General features: G+C 46.1%; 1 protein-coding gene across 1 annotated transcript; it reads right to left on the reverse strand.

The window, feature by feature from the left end:
* Nucleotides 1-6,984: 6,984 nt before the first annotated feature.
* LOC138759233 (histone H3.3A) lies at nucleotides 6,985-10,717 on the reverse strand. The gene is made up of 4 exons (XM_069929332.1): nucleotides 10,628-10,717; nucleotides 10,147-10,287; nucleotides 9,514-9,667; nucleotides 6,985-9,074 (listed from the first exon to the last, which is right to left on the reverse strand). Exons 2-4 carry the CDS (start codon nucleotides 10,272-10,274, stop codon nucleotides 8,946-8,948), a joined length of 411 nt encoding a protein of 136 aa, XP_069785433.1. The 5' UTR covers nucleotides 10,275-10,287; nucleotides 10,628-10,717; the 3' UTR covers nucleotides 6,985-8,945.
* Between the last annotated feature and the right edge of the window lie 9,764 nt (nucleotides 10,718-20,481).

The following is a 20,481-nucleotide window of genomic DNA, read 5'->3' on the forward strand; positions in this document are numbered from 1 at the left end:
GAAACACTTGGAAAGTCACAGCATCTGTGGAAGGACCAGCAGAATTAACATTTCAGGTGCAGGACCCTTCATTCTAATTATTTTTGTCATTAGCTGGCACAAGGGATAATTTACAGGAGCCATATAATCCCCCAGTTCATTGATTTGTGTGAGGAAACCAGATCACCCAGTGCCCCTTCAATTGTGCTCAACAACCAATATCACACCTCCCACCTGACATCCTGGCAAACGTGAGCCCAGGGAGTCAACTCCACCCATCCCATTCAACGCAGTTCACTGCAAATTGATCCAAACCAATCCTGTCTAACTTTGCCAACCAACATGATCGAAGTCAGCTCTTCAAGACTCTTAACACATTCCTCAAAGCTACTGATTAAGCACCATTTTGTATACCATTGGTACCAATAGTCTATCAGATGAAGATGAAAACCTTGTGACTACACTTGAACAAGCAGTGATTTTATACGTATAGGTGTGGGTGTATAGCAGGATATTTGGCGTTGCCGGGAAAATGAAACACTCAGTTGTTGACTATGTGGTTACAAAATACCCAAAAACTTCATGAAGAATACTCAATGTCAACTGAGTAATTGGCTGTAGTAAATGGTGCTCCCCTTTGGCTGGTGGTTTTTGTTCGCATTGCTTAGAGTCCTGCTTGTTCTTCCTCAGCAGAATCTTGGCAGCATCAGGACTGAGGTGGGCTTGGCATTGTTCCTCAGTTTCCGGCTGCCTGCTCCTTGTTTGTCTGGAGGCCTGAGCACCAAGGCAGGTCTGGTGTTGATGTTCTGTTTCCTGCTACCTGCCCTTTGCCTTTCTGGAAGCCTGAGCACTGAGGTGGGCATATCGCTGCTGTTACTGCCTGATCCTTGCATGTCTGGAAGCATCATCAGTGAGGCGAGACTGATGTTCCTTTTGCTTTCTCTTTTGTCTAACTCTATACAGGCTTGTGAAGAGCTTCTGCCAATGTTGCTTTGATTTTTTTTTGGGGGGGGGCCATATTGAACTGGGTTTGGCCATTTGTTTTTATTCTGAATGTACATTGATGCACAGCCCTGTAACTAATTGACATGTCCCTGGTGTAAGTTCGATTCTTTTATTGAACTGCATATTCAATGTGGTCATGACATTCAGCATCAAATGTTACCTCGACTGAACCTCCTTGGACATTTCTAGAGTGCTCCATATTGATTTTTTTGGAGAACAAACAAATATATGTTAGGGATAGAGATGTGTGTGTGTGTGTGTGTTTATACACACATGGATGATGAAAACTTCTTTGGGCCAGACTGCAGATTTCCACTTCTCTCCACCCATAATTCCCTCCCCCCCCCCCCCACCCCTTCTCTGAGAAGTCCACCTTGCTGTAAAACTGGCATCTTCCAGCGAGCTAGAGTGATGCGTTAACTGTGTGCATGGTGTTTGTCTGTTAGGAGGTGTTGCTCGATGTGAAGGAAACCGAAGTGATCTGCATGGAAAACTCCACACAGGTAACTGCTGTTCACTCTCTCTGTATAGCCAAGTTAAAGATTGATTATTTAAGGTAAAATTTTTGATGGTATGAGGGGTCTTATAGTAAAGCTTTTTCAGAATTCAAGGAACCGGCAAAAAAAATCATGTAAAATAAATAGGTAAAAAATACAGGTTTAAAATTGGTGCACCTCCCTGTTAGTTTGCCAACGTATAGTCTCAAGCAACTGTAAAATTCACTTATTTGGCATCTAGGTGCCAGCTACCAGGGGATTTTACTGCATTGCAAAATGCTTCAAATATTCCCAAAGCATCTCCAGAATATGATACCTGCCATGTTCCATAAATCACTCTCAGGGTGGTTCTAATTTAGATGCAGAAGAAAACTGCCTCTCCATTGTGCATTACTCCTTGATTAGTCTGGGTGTGTGCCTTCCCTCTTAATTTCTACAGTTCCAATACTTGTAGAAAATTGAACCGATTTCTCACCAGGCCAGCAATGCAAGCGATATCTGAGTGGAGATCCTTTATCCATACTTGTAGAAAATTGAACCGATTTTTTTTCACCAGGCCAGGAATGCAAGTGATATCTGAGTGGAGGTAGTTTATCCATACTTGTAGAAAATTGAACCGATTTCTCACCAAGCGATATCTGAGTGGAGGTCGTTTATCCATACTTGGAGAAAATTGAACCGATTTCTCACCAAGCGATATCTGAGTGGAGGTCGTTTATCCATACTTGGAGAAAATTGAACTGATTTCTCACCAGGCCAGGAGTGCAAGCGATATCTGAGTGGAGGTCGTTTATCTATACTTGTAGAAAATTGAACCGATTTCTCACCAGGCCAGCAATATCTGAGTGGAGGTCGTTTATCCAGTCCAATCCTAGTTCTGATGTTGTGCACCTTGATATTTCAGGTCATGTTTCATCATCACTACCCTGAAATTGCTTCAGTGGGACAGCAGCTCGATAGGCGGACCCTCTTTGCTTACTGTGTGGCGTAAGTGGGACCCTCTGACTCAGACTTGAGCCCGGTGGTGGGTGTATTACACTGAAGAGCAAGTAACATCCACTTATCCTTGGCACTTGGAGTCTCTGAAAACTGTGTGCACATAGAAATTAGAAATTAGTGAGTGAAGAACCAGCAACCTGGGTTCATATCGTCCAAGTGGGTTTCTTCCAGATGCTCTGGTTTCCTCCTACATTCCAAATGTACTGGGTTAGGTTAGACACATGGTTGTAATTGGGTATCGTATCTAAATGACATCCAGCCATTAGGTGGGACTGAGCAGTGAAAGGAAGACTGCTATTTTTTTTAACTGTTTCCCCTTGCTGGGGAATTGCCATGGTGGCAGCCAATCACAAAAGTCTTGCCACCCTTTGTCTTCTCCTAACCAAGCCAGTTTTGAATCTGCTTTACCTTGAGTCTCCTCGGCTTTGAAGCCTTCCATGTAGGACCTTGTTCAAGGCCTTACTGAACTGTTAATAATCCATAGCAACTGCACTCCCCTCATCACTATAATCTTGCCGGGGAGGGGGGAGGAGAGAAAAAATCAGTCAATTTGGTTAGATAGGACCTCCCACTATCTGATCTCAGCCATCAGAACTTTTTTAGTAACTTTTCAGACTCCAAGGTTGGAGTGACAGGTAAGGTAGCAGTCATCTGGTACCTTAACTGTGGCCAGCAGAGGTTGAAAATTCTTTCAGAGCCCCAGCAATTTACTCCTTTCCAGACTAAAGTACCACCACTGGAAAATGTTACTCTCTTCTTGAGTCTCCTCTGGCAAGTTTTGGGTCTTGCTTTCAGTATTTTGTGTCCTGTGTATGACTCTTGCACATTACTTTCAGGAACTCTCCAGAAACACCTCAGACGACATCTTTCAGCTGCTTGGTGTTCGAGTCCAGCTCAATTAAGGAAGCATTGGAAATTATCACAAGAATAGGCAAGTGTCTGTAAATCCAGGGGATTTTGCAGCCCTTCACTCTGGCAGCAAAGGTGAAGGACAATTCAAAGGGCTTCTTCAGATGTATTAAGGATAAGGGGCAAAATTGATCCTCTTGAAGGGGTCATCTGTGCATGGAGCCATAAAATATTAATGGATTTTTTTTGCATCTGTATTCACTTGGTCTACAGAAGTGAAGTGTGATTAGGATAGGTGCTTGCCGTCTTGTGCCAAATAAAAATTCATAAAATACCCAATCCGACAGGATGTTCCCTAGTACAAAATTGCAGGATCCCCTAGCAGAGGTATTTAAAATCTACCAAGATTGTCTAAGGATAATGAGGAACATAACTGAAAAATAGACAAAATTTCATCAAATGTGAGGTATTGAAAGTTGTGAAGTCAAATTCTGGCTCCATAGGAGGGTTGATGTGCAGATTTTGGGGTACAAGCCCATAGTACCCTGAGAAGTGGATAAGAGTAATGGTTGTATTCGGACTTGGGAGTCACGTTGCAGTTGTGGAAAATTGTTAGTTATGGGTAGCAGTTAGTGCTACCAGCACGAGGCTGGGTTCAAATCCAGCATTGTCTGTATCTCCATGTATCTGTGTCGATTTCCTCCCACCCTTCAAAACTTAGGGGCCTGTAATTGGGTGGCATGAGCACGTGGCCAGAAGGGTCTGTTACTCGCTCAATGTCTAAATATAAAAATTGTCATGTGCACTGAAATGGTGCAAAATTTTAGTTTTGACTGCACTTGTACAAATGACTATATTTCTGATCTCCACACTATAGGTCCTTTTCCACTGTCATCCCAGTTAATTGGCCATGCAGTCTCCCAGGATAGGAAGCCCTTTGTGCTGTTTCCACTGGGCCACCCTTAACTGTACTCTAATTGCTTTTCCACTGGGTTTATCAGTACACCAGGCAGACAGTTAATCCTATGTGAAATGGTCATTTGACACCAGTGTTCAGTGTTCCTTTTCCACTGCACCATCCCAGTCAATTCCTGGGACAGGGTGCCAGTGGAAAAGGGGCTTGTATGAAAGATATGGTAGCAACATAAGAGTGCAGATTTGATTCACCAGGATGTTGCCTGGACTGGAGGCCTGTGGTTATAAAGGAGAAAGTGGATGTCTACACACTGGAATGTAGGTTGAGAGGTAACCTTATAGATGTGGTATATATAGATCTGAGTTTAGAACAAAAGCTACAGGTTTAAGGGGGAAATTTTAAAAGTACATTCGAGGGATGAGATTTTCCACACGTTGAGTATCAGGAACAAGTTGTATGTGGTGGACCCATTTACAAAGCTTTTGGGCATGTCAAATTGGGCCTTGTACAAACAAAATGATATAGATGAGCATAGACACAGGTAGGCTGTACTGTGTGTGTATATATATATATATAAAATATGATTATATACATTGACCAAAGCTCTTGTCTTTCAGCTTCAGGATTTCGACATACTGAATGGTTTGTGTGACAGGATACAGGGATGGCCAGCTGGTCATGTGACTTTCCTTTCTTACTTGATCTGATTTTTACTGAGGTGATGGACCAAGAATCCTATGGCAACCTTGAAGACTCCGATTCACTAATGATGATTACAACCAGGATGCATTTGACTGACGATCTATCCAGTTGCATCAACCCGAAATAGTCAAATACATTACTAAACACAATGGGGACTTCCTTGTGGGATAAAGAATTTCAATGGAGAAGAATGGTGATCTATTTGTGGATCTTCCAGCCCATTGGAGCAGATGGCAGACATGCTTTTTTTCTCTACCTCAGAATGGTGGACTGGAAGCTGTTTTACTCTATAGTAATTGGTTGGATTACCCAATTCTCTTAATCTGTTCCTTTTAACATTGCTTCCCTACAAGTGCTTTGAGTGTCCCCCAATCACACCAACAAATCTCATCATCAGAAATACCCACTTAAAATTGTGCATTGGCATTCCTGTACCAGCCTCTCCTTAGTTATACATCCGTGCTTCCGGTTCCATAAATTACATTAATACTGCCCATTCCCAACTTTAATAAATAGGAGTTGGCTGAATCTTGGCTGCGGACTATTTATAATCAGTCTTTGTAGGACTGAGGTCATTCTTTGCTTAGGCAAAAAAAAAGCAGCAAATGTGTTAAGGATTATAGAGCCAGTCCAATAACTAAAAACAAGATGTGGATCAATCAACAGTCTTGAGGGGCTCTGTTCATTGTTTCTAGGTTCAGTGCCTCCCTAGCAGGACTCAAGATGCAGTTTGTAGAGGTCTGAACTAAACCAGGTTTCCATGTTTTAAAAAAAATTCGAGTTATGTGCCCTTCTGATCTGTGTCCCCCAATTAACCTTCAACTCCTGTGTTTCTGATTGGTGGGAAGAAACCAGAGGACCTGGAGGAAATCCACACACATACAGACTGCTGGTTTCAAACCCTGCACACTAATTAAATAGCATTGCACTAACTGCTATACAATCCATATTGCCCCAATTGTAGTTATGACCTGAAAAAAGTTTGCAGGGGAAGTTTTCTGTTTATTCATACTGTATGCAGTTTTGAGCATCAAAGGCATTGAGCAAAATATCTGATGATCCTTCACGTGCAGCCATTATAACCTACAACTAATTCAATAATATGGCTCAGCTCTAAATGGTGAAAAGCTTTGGAATGACCCTGAATGCATTACCATCAATTAACTGTGACTGTTTTGTATGCATCACAGAAGCTAGAGGCCAATTCTACATGACATGCTAAGCTAAGAGGTGGGATTAGCCAAGACCAAGTTGACTACCCTTGATCTGCTGCTAAGATTAATGACATATTCACATGCCTGATATTGAATACTTGAAGCTTCCAGACCCTCAAGTCAGAAGAATTTATACATATTTTGATAATGGTTTCCCTGACACTTCCTATTTTTCATTATGGATTGCAAAACATGGTGAGTGGACAGTACCTTTTTTCCATGTTACACTTCTCCCATCAAGTTTTAGAGAATCCTCATGAGTTGAGTCATGTAGATATTTGCTCTCCAGTTACAGAACTCTGGTTTCTTCACCCAGGTGATGTGATCCATCATCAGTAGCATCTGCTGATATTAACTGGGGCCAAAAAGAAACCACTTCTCCCAGAGATGAGTGTTTCCTCCTTGGAGATGACCCTGTTTGTTAGCACATGATATCCACGCCATGGAACTGCCTGCAAGTTTATCACTCCATCTTGTGACAGTCTAGCCAACCTCAAGGGGAAACTCTCACCAGCAGTATTCAAGACATGGTCCTGAATTTGTGTTTATGCAGATTTTTGACTAGAGTCTGACACAGTTGCAGGTTAGGTCTAGTGAAGTTGATTTTCATGACCCCAAATTTTTAAGATCCTGTCTGTGGGATTTGGTGTTCAAAGTTCTAATGATAAATGAATAGAATGGATAAATAACTAGTTTTTCTTCCTTTTGAGGACTTTAGATTTAAATAGTGACCTGGTGCAAAAAATACATAGTACATCACACTAACAACTTTTTACTTGTTAAAGTTGGAGCTGCCAGAGGAAAATAAAGAATTCCACTATAATCAGGATAATGAATTTTTCCATTCATTAGTGATCAGGAACCAGTTTCCTGAACAGTAGCAAAAGCTGCTGTCTTCAAATTACAAGAAACATTATTGAAAATCTTGGCTCCATCAGAACAAGTATAATGAACAAATCAAGCAGTACAAATTAGGCATACACTGCACAAGCGGTTAGGAGCAGGGTGATCTACACAAGAGGCACACAGATCATACCAATGCCAAACACATCAGTAAATAACTGCACTTCTAACCTTGCGACAGCACTTAAATACCAATGTACAGAGTTTGCTGCATTTATTGCATTTGAAAACAGTACATTCTGTAACAATTACAGTAGTTTTACAAGTTTAGGTTTCATGTACTTAAATGCAATATTTAAATTTTACCAGCTCGACTTGTGGTACAGCATGTGATTTTTTTTTAAACCAAGAGCTCCAACTTCAGGGGGAAATCCTCGACCATGACAGCCTTCAAGGAGGCAAGCAACACAAGCCTCTTAGCACCAAGCCAGGCACTATATGCAAAGTAACCTATTGCATAGTCCCAACCAAAAATAAAATTGAACAGCTCTCCAGACCTCTGAGGTCAAAATAACTTTCTAACCTTTTACTGAGCTGACAAATGGGCAACAGCACTGAATGCCTCAATAGAAAGACCATATTAATTCCAACAAGGGCAACACCAGTACCCTCCATGCCACCTTCCAGCTGTCTAGATTTCCATGGTCAGTGATTCTATGGAATAATGCAGCTAGGGACTGGCATCACCCTGGTTAGCAGAGCTTGAATGTACCTGCTAATTTTTAGACTGATCTTCTGTGAACTGCTTCACCAATATTTATCCAGACTTAAGTAAGGGAAGAGGGGGTTAAAGGGGTGAATTCAAGTTGCTTCCAATCCTCAAACCTGTGGCCAATCCAAACGAATCTCTAATGCAAGCAATTTTATTACCTTTACACATGACAAACTCCTCCCACATTCAGTGCTGTTGGTCACTTAATGCAACCCTGTCTTTGCAGTTTAGGCAAATCAACTGGCATGTGCCATTTGCTCAAAGACACGACTTGCATCAAAGAGCAATGTCACAACTCAATCCCATTAAACAAGTTGACATGCTGGACTAAAATTTATACCATTTCAATCTGTAATAGGTGGGAAGTGAACAGTTTAGAATAATATACAGAAGGAGAAAACAAATTTTGCAGTTGTCCCCATTCTGGACAATTAAAGCCTGCAGCATGAAAGAGCAACACTCCTCTGCTTCCAAGGTTTGGAAAACATTCACCTAAACATCAATTCACAGGCTACCTACTCAATTCCAACAAGCTCTTACCTACAATTTCCCAACACAAAACCACTTGTTTGGACAAGAACAAATAGCAACACACAAGAGCCCATAAACAATTTAATAAATGAATAACTTCCCCTCCCATAAACAGATAACATGAAACACAATGCATAAATAGGTACATAGCTGCCAAGTTGTACACTCCAGCCTGATGCCCAAAATATCAATGCCATTTACTTGGTGTTAGGACAATTCCTCCTGAGTTACCAATGGAATGATTCTAGGAAGCATTTTTTTCCCCTAGTACATTCCCTTGACTAATACAAAATTGCTGTAGGAAACAGTCTAATAGAAAACCCAAGTATAATACAAAATAAAAACTTAATTCAAGTGCATTTTGCACTTGTACCTCATGCAATGACATGTGGACATTAATCTGTTCTAATTCAGCTAGTTTAGATCTTTTTCTTCAATAACAAGGGCTCCCAAACCAGCTTAACCCCTCCCCCACCCTAATAAACTTTAGAAAATTGAATAAAAACAGCAAATACCACATATTCCATTTGCACATACAACTCCTTAAAAGTTCATATCCTGACAATCCCATCCGCAAATCCTGCAATATTAAAAAAAGGTCCCACAGTCCATTGTGATAAGAGTCGAGTTAGCTCCAATTAAGCTCTCTCTCCACGTATCCTGCGAGCCAACTGAATATCCTTTGGCATAATGGTTACTCGCTTGGCGTGAATGGCGCACAGATTTGTGTCTTCGAAGAGACCAACCAAGTATGCTTCACTTGCCTCCTGTTCAATATAAAGAAAGTCACAGGTTTCAAAAAGTCCCATGAGCTATTTTGACTTTTTAAAATGGCACTTTTAATTCAATAGAAAACAGTTGAACAATAGATATTGTAACATTAATAAGATGCTGACATTATAACAATACTAGTTACACAATTACTCTAAAACACCACGGACAATGTAATAGAATAACCCTGCTGGCATACCACTCTTTTTTAAAAAGCTCTAAAAATAAGTTACTCCATTACCAGCTTTCTTCATCCCTCCCCAAATTCTCACTGCTCATCCTTCACGAACCACCCAGTTTTAAACACCATCCAGATTTTGACTCTCGCATTCCCCATCTGGCCACTGGAAACTCACTGATTAAGCAGATAGGAGGGAAAGAGAAACACCTTGCACACAATCTTTCATCGTGGGCCAAAGATTCCACGGAACGTACCTGTAATGCACCAATTGCTGCACTCTGGAACCTCAGATCAGTCTTGAAGTCTTGGGCAATCTCACGCACCAGACGTTGGAAGGGCAGTTTGCGAATCAATAATTCTGTAGACTTCTGATATCGCCTAATTTCTCTCAAAGCAACAGTACCAGGCCTGAAAGGACCAAATAGTTCAATGATTAAATTCATTATGTGGTTACATTAGAAACCTCATCCATTGATACACACCTTCAAAAGATATTTGCTCAACCAGCAAATCGAATTAAAAAAAATTAGACAACCCAGCACAGACCATCTTGTAACTCGAGCATGGAAACATTTCAAACCTGACCACACTGCAGAAACCAAAAGTTCAAGCCAAATAAAACCCACAAGCCGCCCGAGAAACTCAAGCCGGGGAGACAGAGGCTTCAAGCAGAGACCCTGCATCAGGGGGTGGGGGTGAGAGAAAAGGTCAGGGTCTGGAAGGGAGAGGTCGGCAGTAGTGGGGAGGTAGACACGGACAGAGTGAAGGGGCGGGGGGAAGTTGGCCCACTGATGTGAACTTTTCCGATCAAGCGGCCCCGCCTACAAACACCGCCATATGGCTGGTGCGAGGCCACAGCCCGGGGGTCCCCGCGACAGGCCGGTTACCTGTAGCGATGGGGCTTCTTCACGCCGCCGGTGGACGGGGCACTCTTCCTCGCCGCCTTGGTCGCCAGCTGCTTCCTCGGCGCCTTGCCGCCGGTGGACTTGCGGGCCGTCTGCTTTGTCCGAGCCATCCTGCCTCAAAAGCTGCGGGCGAAAACGAGGCGGTGGTCACCAGCGGCCGGGCCCACCGCGCGGGGAACGGGGACGGACAGGGGGCGGGCTGCCAGCCACCGTCGCCTTCACGCCGAGTTGTTCCGGTAAGACCTCCCGCGCTGCCCTTCCCCCCCCCCCCTTTCAATCCCCCAGGGGCCGCCATTTTGCGCCGAACCGACAGGCCTGCGGCGCTTCCCCGCCGACCCCATCACCGAATCTCCGCCTCACCCATCACCCGACCGCAATCTCCCGGCCCGCTGACCCCATCCCGGAGAAAACCTGAGGGGGCGGAACATGTCGGTGGCTGCCGGCCGAGCCGCGATCTCATTACCTTCCAGAGACACTTATCCTCGACGCTGCCAATCTCCAGACTCAGCCGGCAGCCGCCGACGCTGCATTTTATACCGGTGACGTATCTGCGAGCTGACGTCATGCACGCCTACTCCACCTCCCCGGGGACAAAGCCTTCTGTGATTGGATACAAATTCGGCTTCTGATTGGCCTTTAAACTCGTATCGCCATAGGTTTATTGTCTTAAAACGAACCAATCGTCTTTAGGCCATTCAGCAAGTTCTGATTGGCTGGTTTTAAGGCGGATTTCGATCCGCCGGCTGACACTAAGGTCCAGCTGCCAGAATGAGGAGGCTCGGGGACAGGGGTGCACCGCTTCCTGGCCCCTCCACGGGGCTACCGGATGGGGCTGATGGACTGTGTGATCTCAGTGACCAGCATGGTGTCAAGAACTTTGTGCATGTCGCCCTTCTTCTGAAAAATCCAAACCCTACCCAGTATAATTCCACTGCTCCCATCCAGGCCATTCAACCCACTGACATTATACTGACCCATCCAAATCCCATTTATTGGAGGAGCAACACCTGATTTTCCATCCGGGCTCTCTCTCCAGCTGGATGGCATTAACATCAATTTCTCTGGTTTCTGCTAACCTGCTCTCCACCCCCTCCTCCCTTTCCTTCTTTCCTTCAGATCTCCACCCCCTTCCCTCTCTATTTACCCAACCACCCCTCCTCCCCCTTCTTGCTGCTGTGCCATTCCACCTTTCTCCACCTCCCTGCCTGTCTAGAATGTGTGTATTAGGGGGTGGTCATGTGTCTTCCCTGTCTGAAACTTATTCAGAAGTCACGTCACCAATTAATGAAGGTTGGACACCGGCCACCCATTAGTGCACACCTTGCCAATGGCTAATTTAAATCACCTTGGGTGAAGCACAGATTAGCACTGTATGCAGGGCACATTCTTTCTCTCTGCCTCATGGTCCAAGCCCCAGACATCACTCAATGCCAAGTTGCTACCGTGGACATCACTGGACGTGTTGTGGGTAAGGTGCACAGTACACTGAAGCTGAGCTGTACCATTGCGATCGATCCATACTTGCAGAGAGCGCCACACCCTCATTGGTACAGGGAACTGGGTATATGTAAGAGTCCCTGTTTGTAGTGTGTGTGTGTGACCAGGTCGAGTACAGGTTCACTGTTGTGGGAGTCCAACCTAGGTCAGAGGTGAATGTCTATAAGGTTGCTTAAGTGAAATACTAATTGAGTATCGTTTAACATTCTCACCTGTTTGTCTCCATGTGTTAATAAAATTTGTGTCCAGACTCATCTCTCTGTGAACCCACTGAACCTGACACTCTTCCCAACACGACACACCTATTACCTCCTGTCTTTGGGATCAGGCTTCTCCCCTCTCGCGCCCCCCCCACCTCACCATTTTTTTCAGGTGCCCGCCAATATTTTTCCGTACCTTGATGAGGGGCTCAAGCCCGAAACATTGGTTCTGTATCTTTATCTCTGCTATATAAAGGACACTGTTTGACCTGCTGAGTTTCTTCAGCATTGTTTTCACTTCAACCTCGGACTTTCGTGTTCTACTACAAATCCCATGTAACTCTTCGTGGCTATGTTCCCATCTACGTCCCAGCTTCTACCAATTAACCTTCACACCAGGGGTAAATCAGTCCCCCAACCCCACATTTCTGGGCAGTAAGCAGGAGAACATGCCCGGGGAGGGAGGTGGGGCGGTGGATGGATTCAGATCTGTACAGCACGGAAACAGGCCCTTCAGCCCAACGTGTCCCCGCTAACCATTCATGTTTATTATCATCTGACTATACATATACAACCGCATGAAGGAGCGTTTCTCCAGACCTCAATACACACACTGACACACTCATATACAGCACATAATAATCACGTACATAAATAAAAATATATAAATATCTTGAAATAATTTACTCAATTTTATTAGTAAGGGACCCAAGGATATCATTCATCAATCTCATAGTCTGCGGGAAGAAGCTATTTTCCAGCCTCGCAGTTCCAGTACCTCCTTCCTGACGGTAGGGGTCAAGGATCCCTTGTGATGAATGTAGCAGATCCTCTATAATGCATAACAAGGAGCCTTGTGCTCTTCCCTCTCTCCACGATGGACCCATTGATGTATCGCAGAGAGTGGTCAACTTTCGTCCTCCTGAAGCCCACAGTCATCTCCTTTGTCTTGTCCACATTCAGACTATGGTTGTTGAGTTCTGACCACTTGACGAGCCTCCCCACCACCTCTCTGTCAGCCGACTTACCGTCATTGCCAAGGAGAGAAACTGTTGTATCAATGGAAACATGATGATTCTGATTGAATTGAATCTGGCAGGTGCAGTTGTGAGTTAGCAGGAGTGAACTGGAACAGGCCAAACACCCAAGTCTGGGATGTAACAGAGCTCAGTGTGATGGCATGAGCTTTGCGACCAACCCGGGGTGACTGAGGAATTTCAATCAGGACATTCGGAATCCAGTTGCAGGGAGGGGATTTGAGTTCCAGCAAGGACAGTTTAACCACCAGCCTTTAAAGTATGATCACGTTGAACACCGAGCTGGTCAATCAACAGCCTGGTGTAGGAGCATCGTTCTCCTGGAAGGAGTGGAGGGTCAAGGCTAAATCATCTGTAGTTGCTTTGGACAGTGGGCAAACTGGAATGGGTCCAATGTCACTGGAGGGTGCAATTTGATTAGTTCCATCGTCGGTCACTCAAAGCAGTTCAGGATGAGGCACTTCCACACACTGTCCACTCTCACATTGTCTATTCAAACTGTCCAATCCCACACTGTCCACACCCATACTGTCCACCCTCCCACACTGTCCATTCCCACACACTGTCCACTCCCATACTGTCTGCTCTCCCACACTGTCCAATCCCACACTGTCCATTCCCACACACTGTCCACTCCCATACTGTCTGCTCTCCCACACTGTCCAATCCCACACTGTCCATTCCCACACACTGTCCACTCCCATACTGTCTGCTCTCCCACACTGTCCAATCCCACACTGTCCATTCCCACACACTGTCCACTCCCATACTGTCTGCTCTCCCACACTGCCCAATCCCACACTGTCCATTCCCACACACTGTCCACTCCCATACTGTCTGCTCTCCCACACAGTCCATTCCCACACACTGTCCACTCCCATACTGTCCACCCTCCCACACTGTCCATTCCCACACACTGTCCACTCCCATACTGTCTGCTCTCCCACACTGTCCAATCCCACACTGTCCATTCCCACACACTGTCCACGCCCATACTGTCTGCTCTCCCACACTGTCCAATCCCACACTGTCCATTCCCACACTGTCCATTCCCACACACTGACAACTCCCATACTGTCTGCTCTCCCACACTGTCCAATCCCACACTGTCCGTTCCCACACACTGTCCACTCCCACACTGTCTGCTCTCCCACACTGTCCAATCCCACACTGTCCATTCCCACACACTGTCCACTCCCACACTGTCTGCTCTCCCACACTGTCCAATCCCACACTGTCCATTCCCACACACTGTCCACTCCCATACGGTCTGCTCTCCCATACTGTCCACTCCCATACAGTCTGCTCTCCCACTCTGTCCATTCCCACACACTGTCCACTCCCTTACGGTCTGCTCTCCCATACTGTCCATTCCCATACGGTCTGCTCTCCTATACTGTCCACTCCCACACTCTCTGCTCTCCCACACTGTCCACTCCCATACGGTCTGCTCTCCCATACTGTCCACTCCCATACGGTCTGCTCTCCCATACTGTCCACTCCCATACTGTCTGCTCTCCCACACTGTCCATTCCCACACACTGTCCACTCCCATACTATCTGCTCTCCCATACTGTCCACTCCCATACGGTCTGCTCTCCCACACTGTCCATTCCCACACACTGTCCACTCCCATACGGTCTGCTCTCCCATACTGTCCACTCCCATACGGTCTGCTCTCCCATACTGTCCACTCCCATACTGTCTGCTCTCCCACACTGTCCATTCCCACACACTGTCCACTCCCATACGGTCTGCTCTCCCATACTGTCCACTCCCATACGGTCTGCTCTCCCATACTGTCCACTCCAATACGGTCTGCTCTCCCATACTGTCCACTCCCATACTGTCTGCTCTCCCACACTGTCCATTCCCACACACTGTCCACTCCCATACGGTCTGCTCTCCCATACTGTCCACTCCCATACGGTCTGCTCTCCCATACTGTCCACTCCCATACGGTCTGCTCTCCCATACTGTCCACTCCCATACGGTCTGCTCTCCCATACTGTCCACTCCCATACGGTCTGCTCTCCCATACTGTCCACTCCCATACTGTCTGCTCTCCCACACTGTCCATTCCCACACACTGTCCACTCCCATACGGTCTGCTCTCCCATACTGTCCACTCCCATACGGTCTGCTCTCCCATACTGTCCACTCCCATACGGTCTGCTCTCCCATACTGTCCACTCCCATACTGTCTGCTCTCCCACACTGTCCATTCCCACACACTGTCCACTCCCATACTATCTGCTCTCCCATACTGTCCACTCCCATACGGTCTGCTCTCCCACACTGTCCATTCCCACACACTGTCCACTCCCATACGGTCTGCTCTCCCATACTGTCCACTCCCATACGGTCTGCTCTCCCATACTGTCCACTCCCATACTGTCTGCTCTCCCACACTGTCCATTCCCACACACTGTCCACTCCCATACGGTCTGCTCTCCCATACTGTCCACTCCCATACGCTCTGCTCTCCCATACTGTCCACTCCCATACGGTCTGCTCTCCCATACTGTCCACTCCCATACTGTCTGCTCTCCCACACTGTCCATTCCCACACACTGTCCACTCCCATACGGTCTGCTCTCCCATACTGTCCACTCCCATACGGTCTGCTCTCCCATACTGTCCACTCCCATACGGTCTGCTCTCCCATACTGTCCACTCCCATATGGTCTGCTCTCCCATACTGTCCACTCCCATACTGTCTGCTCTCCCACACTGTCCATTCCCACACACTGTCCACTCCCATACTATCTGCTCTCCCATACTGTCCACTCCCATATGGTCTGCTCTCCCATACTGTCCACTCCCATACTGTCTGCTCTCCCACACTGTCCTCTCCCACATTGTCTATTCAAACACTGTCCAATCCCACACTGTCCACTCCCACACACTGTCCACTCTCATACTATCTGCTTTCCCACACTGTCCACTCCCACACTCCCACACAGCGCTGCTGCACGCTGCAGGAGGCTGCCCAGGCTCGAGCCAATGATCTTGAGGTGAGGGGGACTGAAGTCGCCTATGGACTAAAACAGCTGCAGCAGATACGGGCAGCCCTCAGGTCTGGCTCCCAGCCAGACCCACAACAAATCCAAGCCCTGGTCCAGCACTGTAACATGCTGGACGCATGGCTGGGGGATGGAGATATATGGTTAAACAGTGATGAGGAGGGTTGACCGAGAAGCCACCCTTCCCACTATGCACCCGAATCCCTGCATGCTCGACCCATCACCACCTGGACGCAGGTCCACCGCTAAGAGGAGGAGAATGCAGATGACCAAGCCACGGGGGTCATGCCCTTGGTCCACACTGAAACTACAGAGACGTGGGATTTCTCCCCAAAGGAGCTGACGCAGCTGGCGGATCGCTAACGCCAACAGCCGGATGAGCATCTGGCCACATTGCTGCTGTGGGATGGGGGGCCCCCAATTTGAGCCTCACTTGTCAAGAGGCAGTGCCCTGGGGAACCTCTCTGACCAGCAAAGCATCAACAATGCCCTTTGGGCACCACAGTCAGAGATCTGGGAAGGCATTACCCTGTTGGATCAGGTAGTGACTGCAGTGAGGGTCTGGTCCCCCACCCTCCTGGAGTAGGATCTACACGGGCGCCCAGAATGGGGTACAGTCAATGAGGGCACCCGGGTTAATGGAGAGTGGGCGCTGGTCAATGGCATCGACCAGGGAGCCCGTGACCGTAACTTTTTTAAAAATACCCAGGTGACCGGTACACTAGCAGGATACCTGGTCACCACCACACATCAGATTTAAAGTCAGCGGTCCTGCCCATCATGACACCGGCTAATGGGAAGACCGTGTGGGATCCCATTACCCTCGTGGAAGGGCTAGAATACATGCAGTGGGGAGGGGGGCACCCACCCAGGTCTGTAGGCCAGCAGTAAGGACTGGAAACCCACTCCCACCCCACTTTACGGACAGACAGCTGTTCTTGGATCTGCTGCACACAGGGATGGACCATACAAGAGATCTCAATCTCTACCATTTACACCCTGTGGAAAGAGATTTATGGGGGAGAGGGATGGAAATGACCAGGGGAAAGCCTACAACCACCCTAGGATAAAGCCTAGTGCTGCCCCTGCCGACACTGTCTCTGATTCTCCCTCACTGGAAACAGTCTCTCCTGCCCTCAGGGCTGAGCTCAGAGACCTGCTGAGACAGGAACTGTCCCATCTGCGGCAGCAGGTACCCTCACCCATGGGGTGGAAGACCACCACCTCCCTCCTATAGGATGAAGGCCAGAGCCCCCGGCACATTTGTTCCATTGCCCACTTCTGCCCGGGGGAAACTGAGGCTACACACATCTGTAACTGTAACTGTCTTAGTAGTGCCTTTCCCTGACTGCATTCTAGGGATCAAAGTTTATACTAACAGGGGCAAGTTTACATTTGAGAATGCATGGGCTCTAAACCACAACCACAACAAAAACCAAGATCTATTGTAGTAAAATTCCTAAGATATACTACAAGAGAAAAGGTACTGGAGAAGACAATGGAAAAAGTAAGAGAGGGCAACAAACCACTGGAGTATAAAGGGCAAAAAATCTTCATTTATCCAGATATAAGTTTTGAACTCCTAAAGAAGAGAAAAGAGTTCAATACAGCAAAGGCGATTTTATGGAAGAAAGGGTATAAATTTATACTAAAGCATCCAGCGGTATTGAAAATATTTATTCCAGGACAACAAAACAGACTATTCTCGGATCCAGAAGAAGCACGAAAATTTGCAGAACAATTACAAAAATAGACTGAGGGAGGAAGACGGGTAATGAGAGTTAAAATGATCACGACTGATATGTATGTGGGTAAAGACAAAAATAGACTGAGGGATGAAGACGGGTAATGAGAGTAAAAATGATCACGATTGATATGTATGCAGGTAAAGAGGTATAAGAGTGAATAGAGACAATGAGCATACATGAATGTATCTGTACTTAGAGGAAAATATAGATAGTATAGACAAGAATTAATAAGGGAAGGTAATGGAATAGAGAGAATAAGGAGGGAATTAAAAGAGGGACCTTTGTGACATATGAAAAGTGAAATCTTTTCTGGGGGAGGCGGGGTGGGGGGAAATAGCGGTCACTGCAAAATCAGTTGACGCTTGCGAGTGGATTCGCAAATCCAAATGGAGAGGGGAGATGTGGTTGTCCGACAAGGGATAAAGGACAACTCAGGAGGTGAAGGGGAGATTGGGGATAAATAAGATAGAAATAGGAGAATAAGGAAAATGTTAGATGTTGTAGGAATGTTGTCTTATAAAGAGTTGAAAATAAGAAAACAGAAATGGAAAAGGAGGAAAGGTAATGATGGAAAAACAGAAAGAGAAGATAAACAAAATATAAAAGGGCTACGCTGAACTATATGTCTTTAAATATTAATGGAATACATAACCAAATTAAAAGGAAGAAACTACCAAATTTAAATGAATAAATGTATTCCATTAGAAAAAATAACATATTGGTTAAGAAATAATATTGAAATATTCGAACAAGTATAGGAGCCTTACATTAAATACAATAGCGAAAACCTACCGGGGACAAACATTACCTAAGTTGATGGAAGGAGAAGGAAAGAAAAGAATGGACTAAGTAGAATTTCTGGTGTAATTTTGTTGAATGACAACATTGTCTGACTGGCTTAATGCAACCTAGATTGTATACCTAAAATGGATGAGAGGGGGGGGTGGGGGGGTGGTTTGGGAGGAAAGGGGGGGGGGAGAAAAAGTCACTGTATATGTGTGAAAAAGAAATAGTGTATATCATGGCTAATGTGATTTATGGTGTGAAAAATAAAAAAATTTAAAAAAAAAAGAGAATGCATGGGCAGGTAAAGGGGAACCAGACATTGTCCCCCTCCCTCCAAGATTGTCTGTAGCCCACAGTACAGACCCTGCAACAAGAATTCCATTTCCATTCCTCTCCATTTCAACTCACAAGAACAATTTGCAGTTACTTGGGGCGAGAGACAAGACTCATTCCACAGTCACCCTATTTGCCATAGCTTAATCTGCTGCAAGGCCCAACCTATTCAACCTCTCCCAGAGGAGTCAATTGTCCATTACATCACTGTTCAGAGGCCCCTCACAGGCGAATCTCCCTCAGGAACCAGGTATGGACCCCTAGCCAGAATGTTCTGTTCCTCGGGACTCAATGGCTCTCAGGACAAAGGGATATTCCTGAGAAAGTCAAAAATAAAGATGGTAAACTTTGCTGTCCCCTCAAATAAAATGGACACCCAGAGATTTGTGGGCCTCCTAGGCTTCTGGCAACTTCTCAGACCACTCTATAGAGTCTCCCATAAGAAAGCCACATTCTTCTGGGGTCCAGAACGACAGGCTGCCTTTAAAACAACAAAACAGGCTGTGGAGCAGGCACTGCCACTCTCACCCCACCAGATGGTTGCCGAATGGAGCCTTTGGCAGAAGACCCAAGGGTGCAGAATCCCGCTCAGTTTCTGGACCAAGTCTCTACCTGAGGGTGCCACCCGCTACACTCCATTCGAGAGCCAGCTGCTTGCCTGCTACCTGGCACTTCTCGCCACCAAACAGGCACCGAACCTGTCATCCTGCACCCCCACCTGCCAATAATGTGGTGGGTCAAGTCCCCCGATTCCACACATGAAGAGGGTTGGGCCCAGAGGTCCTCCATCGTAAAGTGGGAGTGGTATATCACGGACCGGGCTGAATCCGGTCCCGAAGGGGGTCAGCTGCCTCCATGAACAGATTATGTCATTCCCGCAGTCCCACGAAACTAGCCCCAGATTTAATACTGGGTTACCAACAGAGGGACAATAATTTAATGTGTCAGCAACAATGCTCGCTCCTTGGCTGCGTTCATTCACCTTCTTTAACTTGCATTAGTATCGCTCTAGACTCTGAGTGGGAAGGCTGTGGCTACTCTGTAATTTTTTCATTATGTTGCGGCAAACATCTTCTCAAGCCATTACAACATGAGAAAATCCTATAGCTTTAACACCATTTTGGAAAGGGTGTAACATCAAGAGCGCAGTCAAAAACATCAGTAAACCATGGCTTGAAGTGACAGCAAGCAACATGAGAGCTGCTCGACATGATCTTTGACCAAGTGATACCACTAGTTTAAAAATGTCCCTCAGGACATTGTGGAGATTGGAAAAGCTCTGGGATTTGAAACTTTGGACTGTGAGAACATGCCCCAATGCGTTAATTCGCGTTCAAGTGAACCTGATGAGGGGGGAGGAGTCACGTGATGGAGTAGTGGCCGGACAGTGAACTCCAGCCCTCTCCAGAAAAGTCGGGAAAAACAAAGGAAAACACAAAGGCACAGAAATAAAAGTTACAGAAAAGTGAGTATAAAGGTGGAAAGAAGATGGCGACAAAAAAAGAAAAATCGAAAGCAACGGTAAGAAGAGAGGAAGAGAAGACAAAGGAGGAAAAAGGTGAAGGCCTTACCTGTCCGAAGAGGCCCGCTGCGGAGAGAGAAACCCGCTCCCTCAGGTCGGTAAATAATGGACTACAAAAATGGCTCGCAGAGCCGAGTAAAAGTGCGCAACCGCGCATGAAAAAAAACA

The sequence above is a fragment of the Narcine bancroftii genome, chromosome 3, assembly GCF_036971445.1.
Source record: "Narcine bancroftii isolate sNarBan1 chromosome 3, sNarBan1.hap1, whole genome shotgun sequence".
Lineage (NCBI taxonomy): Eukaryota > Metazoa > Chordata > Chondrichthyes > Torpediniformes > Narcinidae > Narcine > Narcine bancroftii.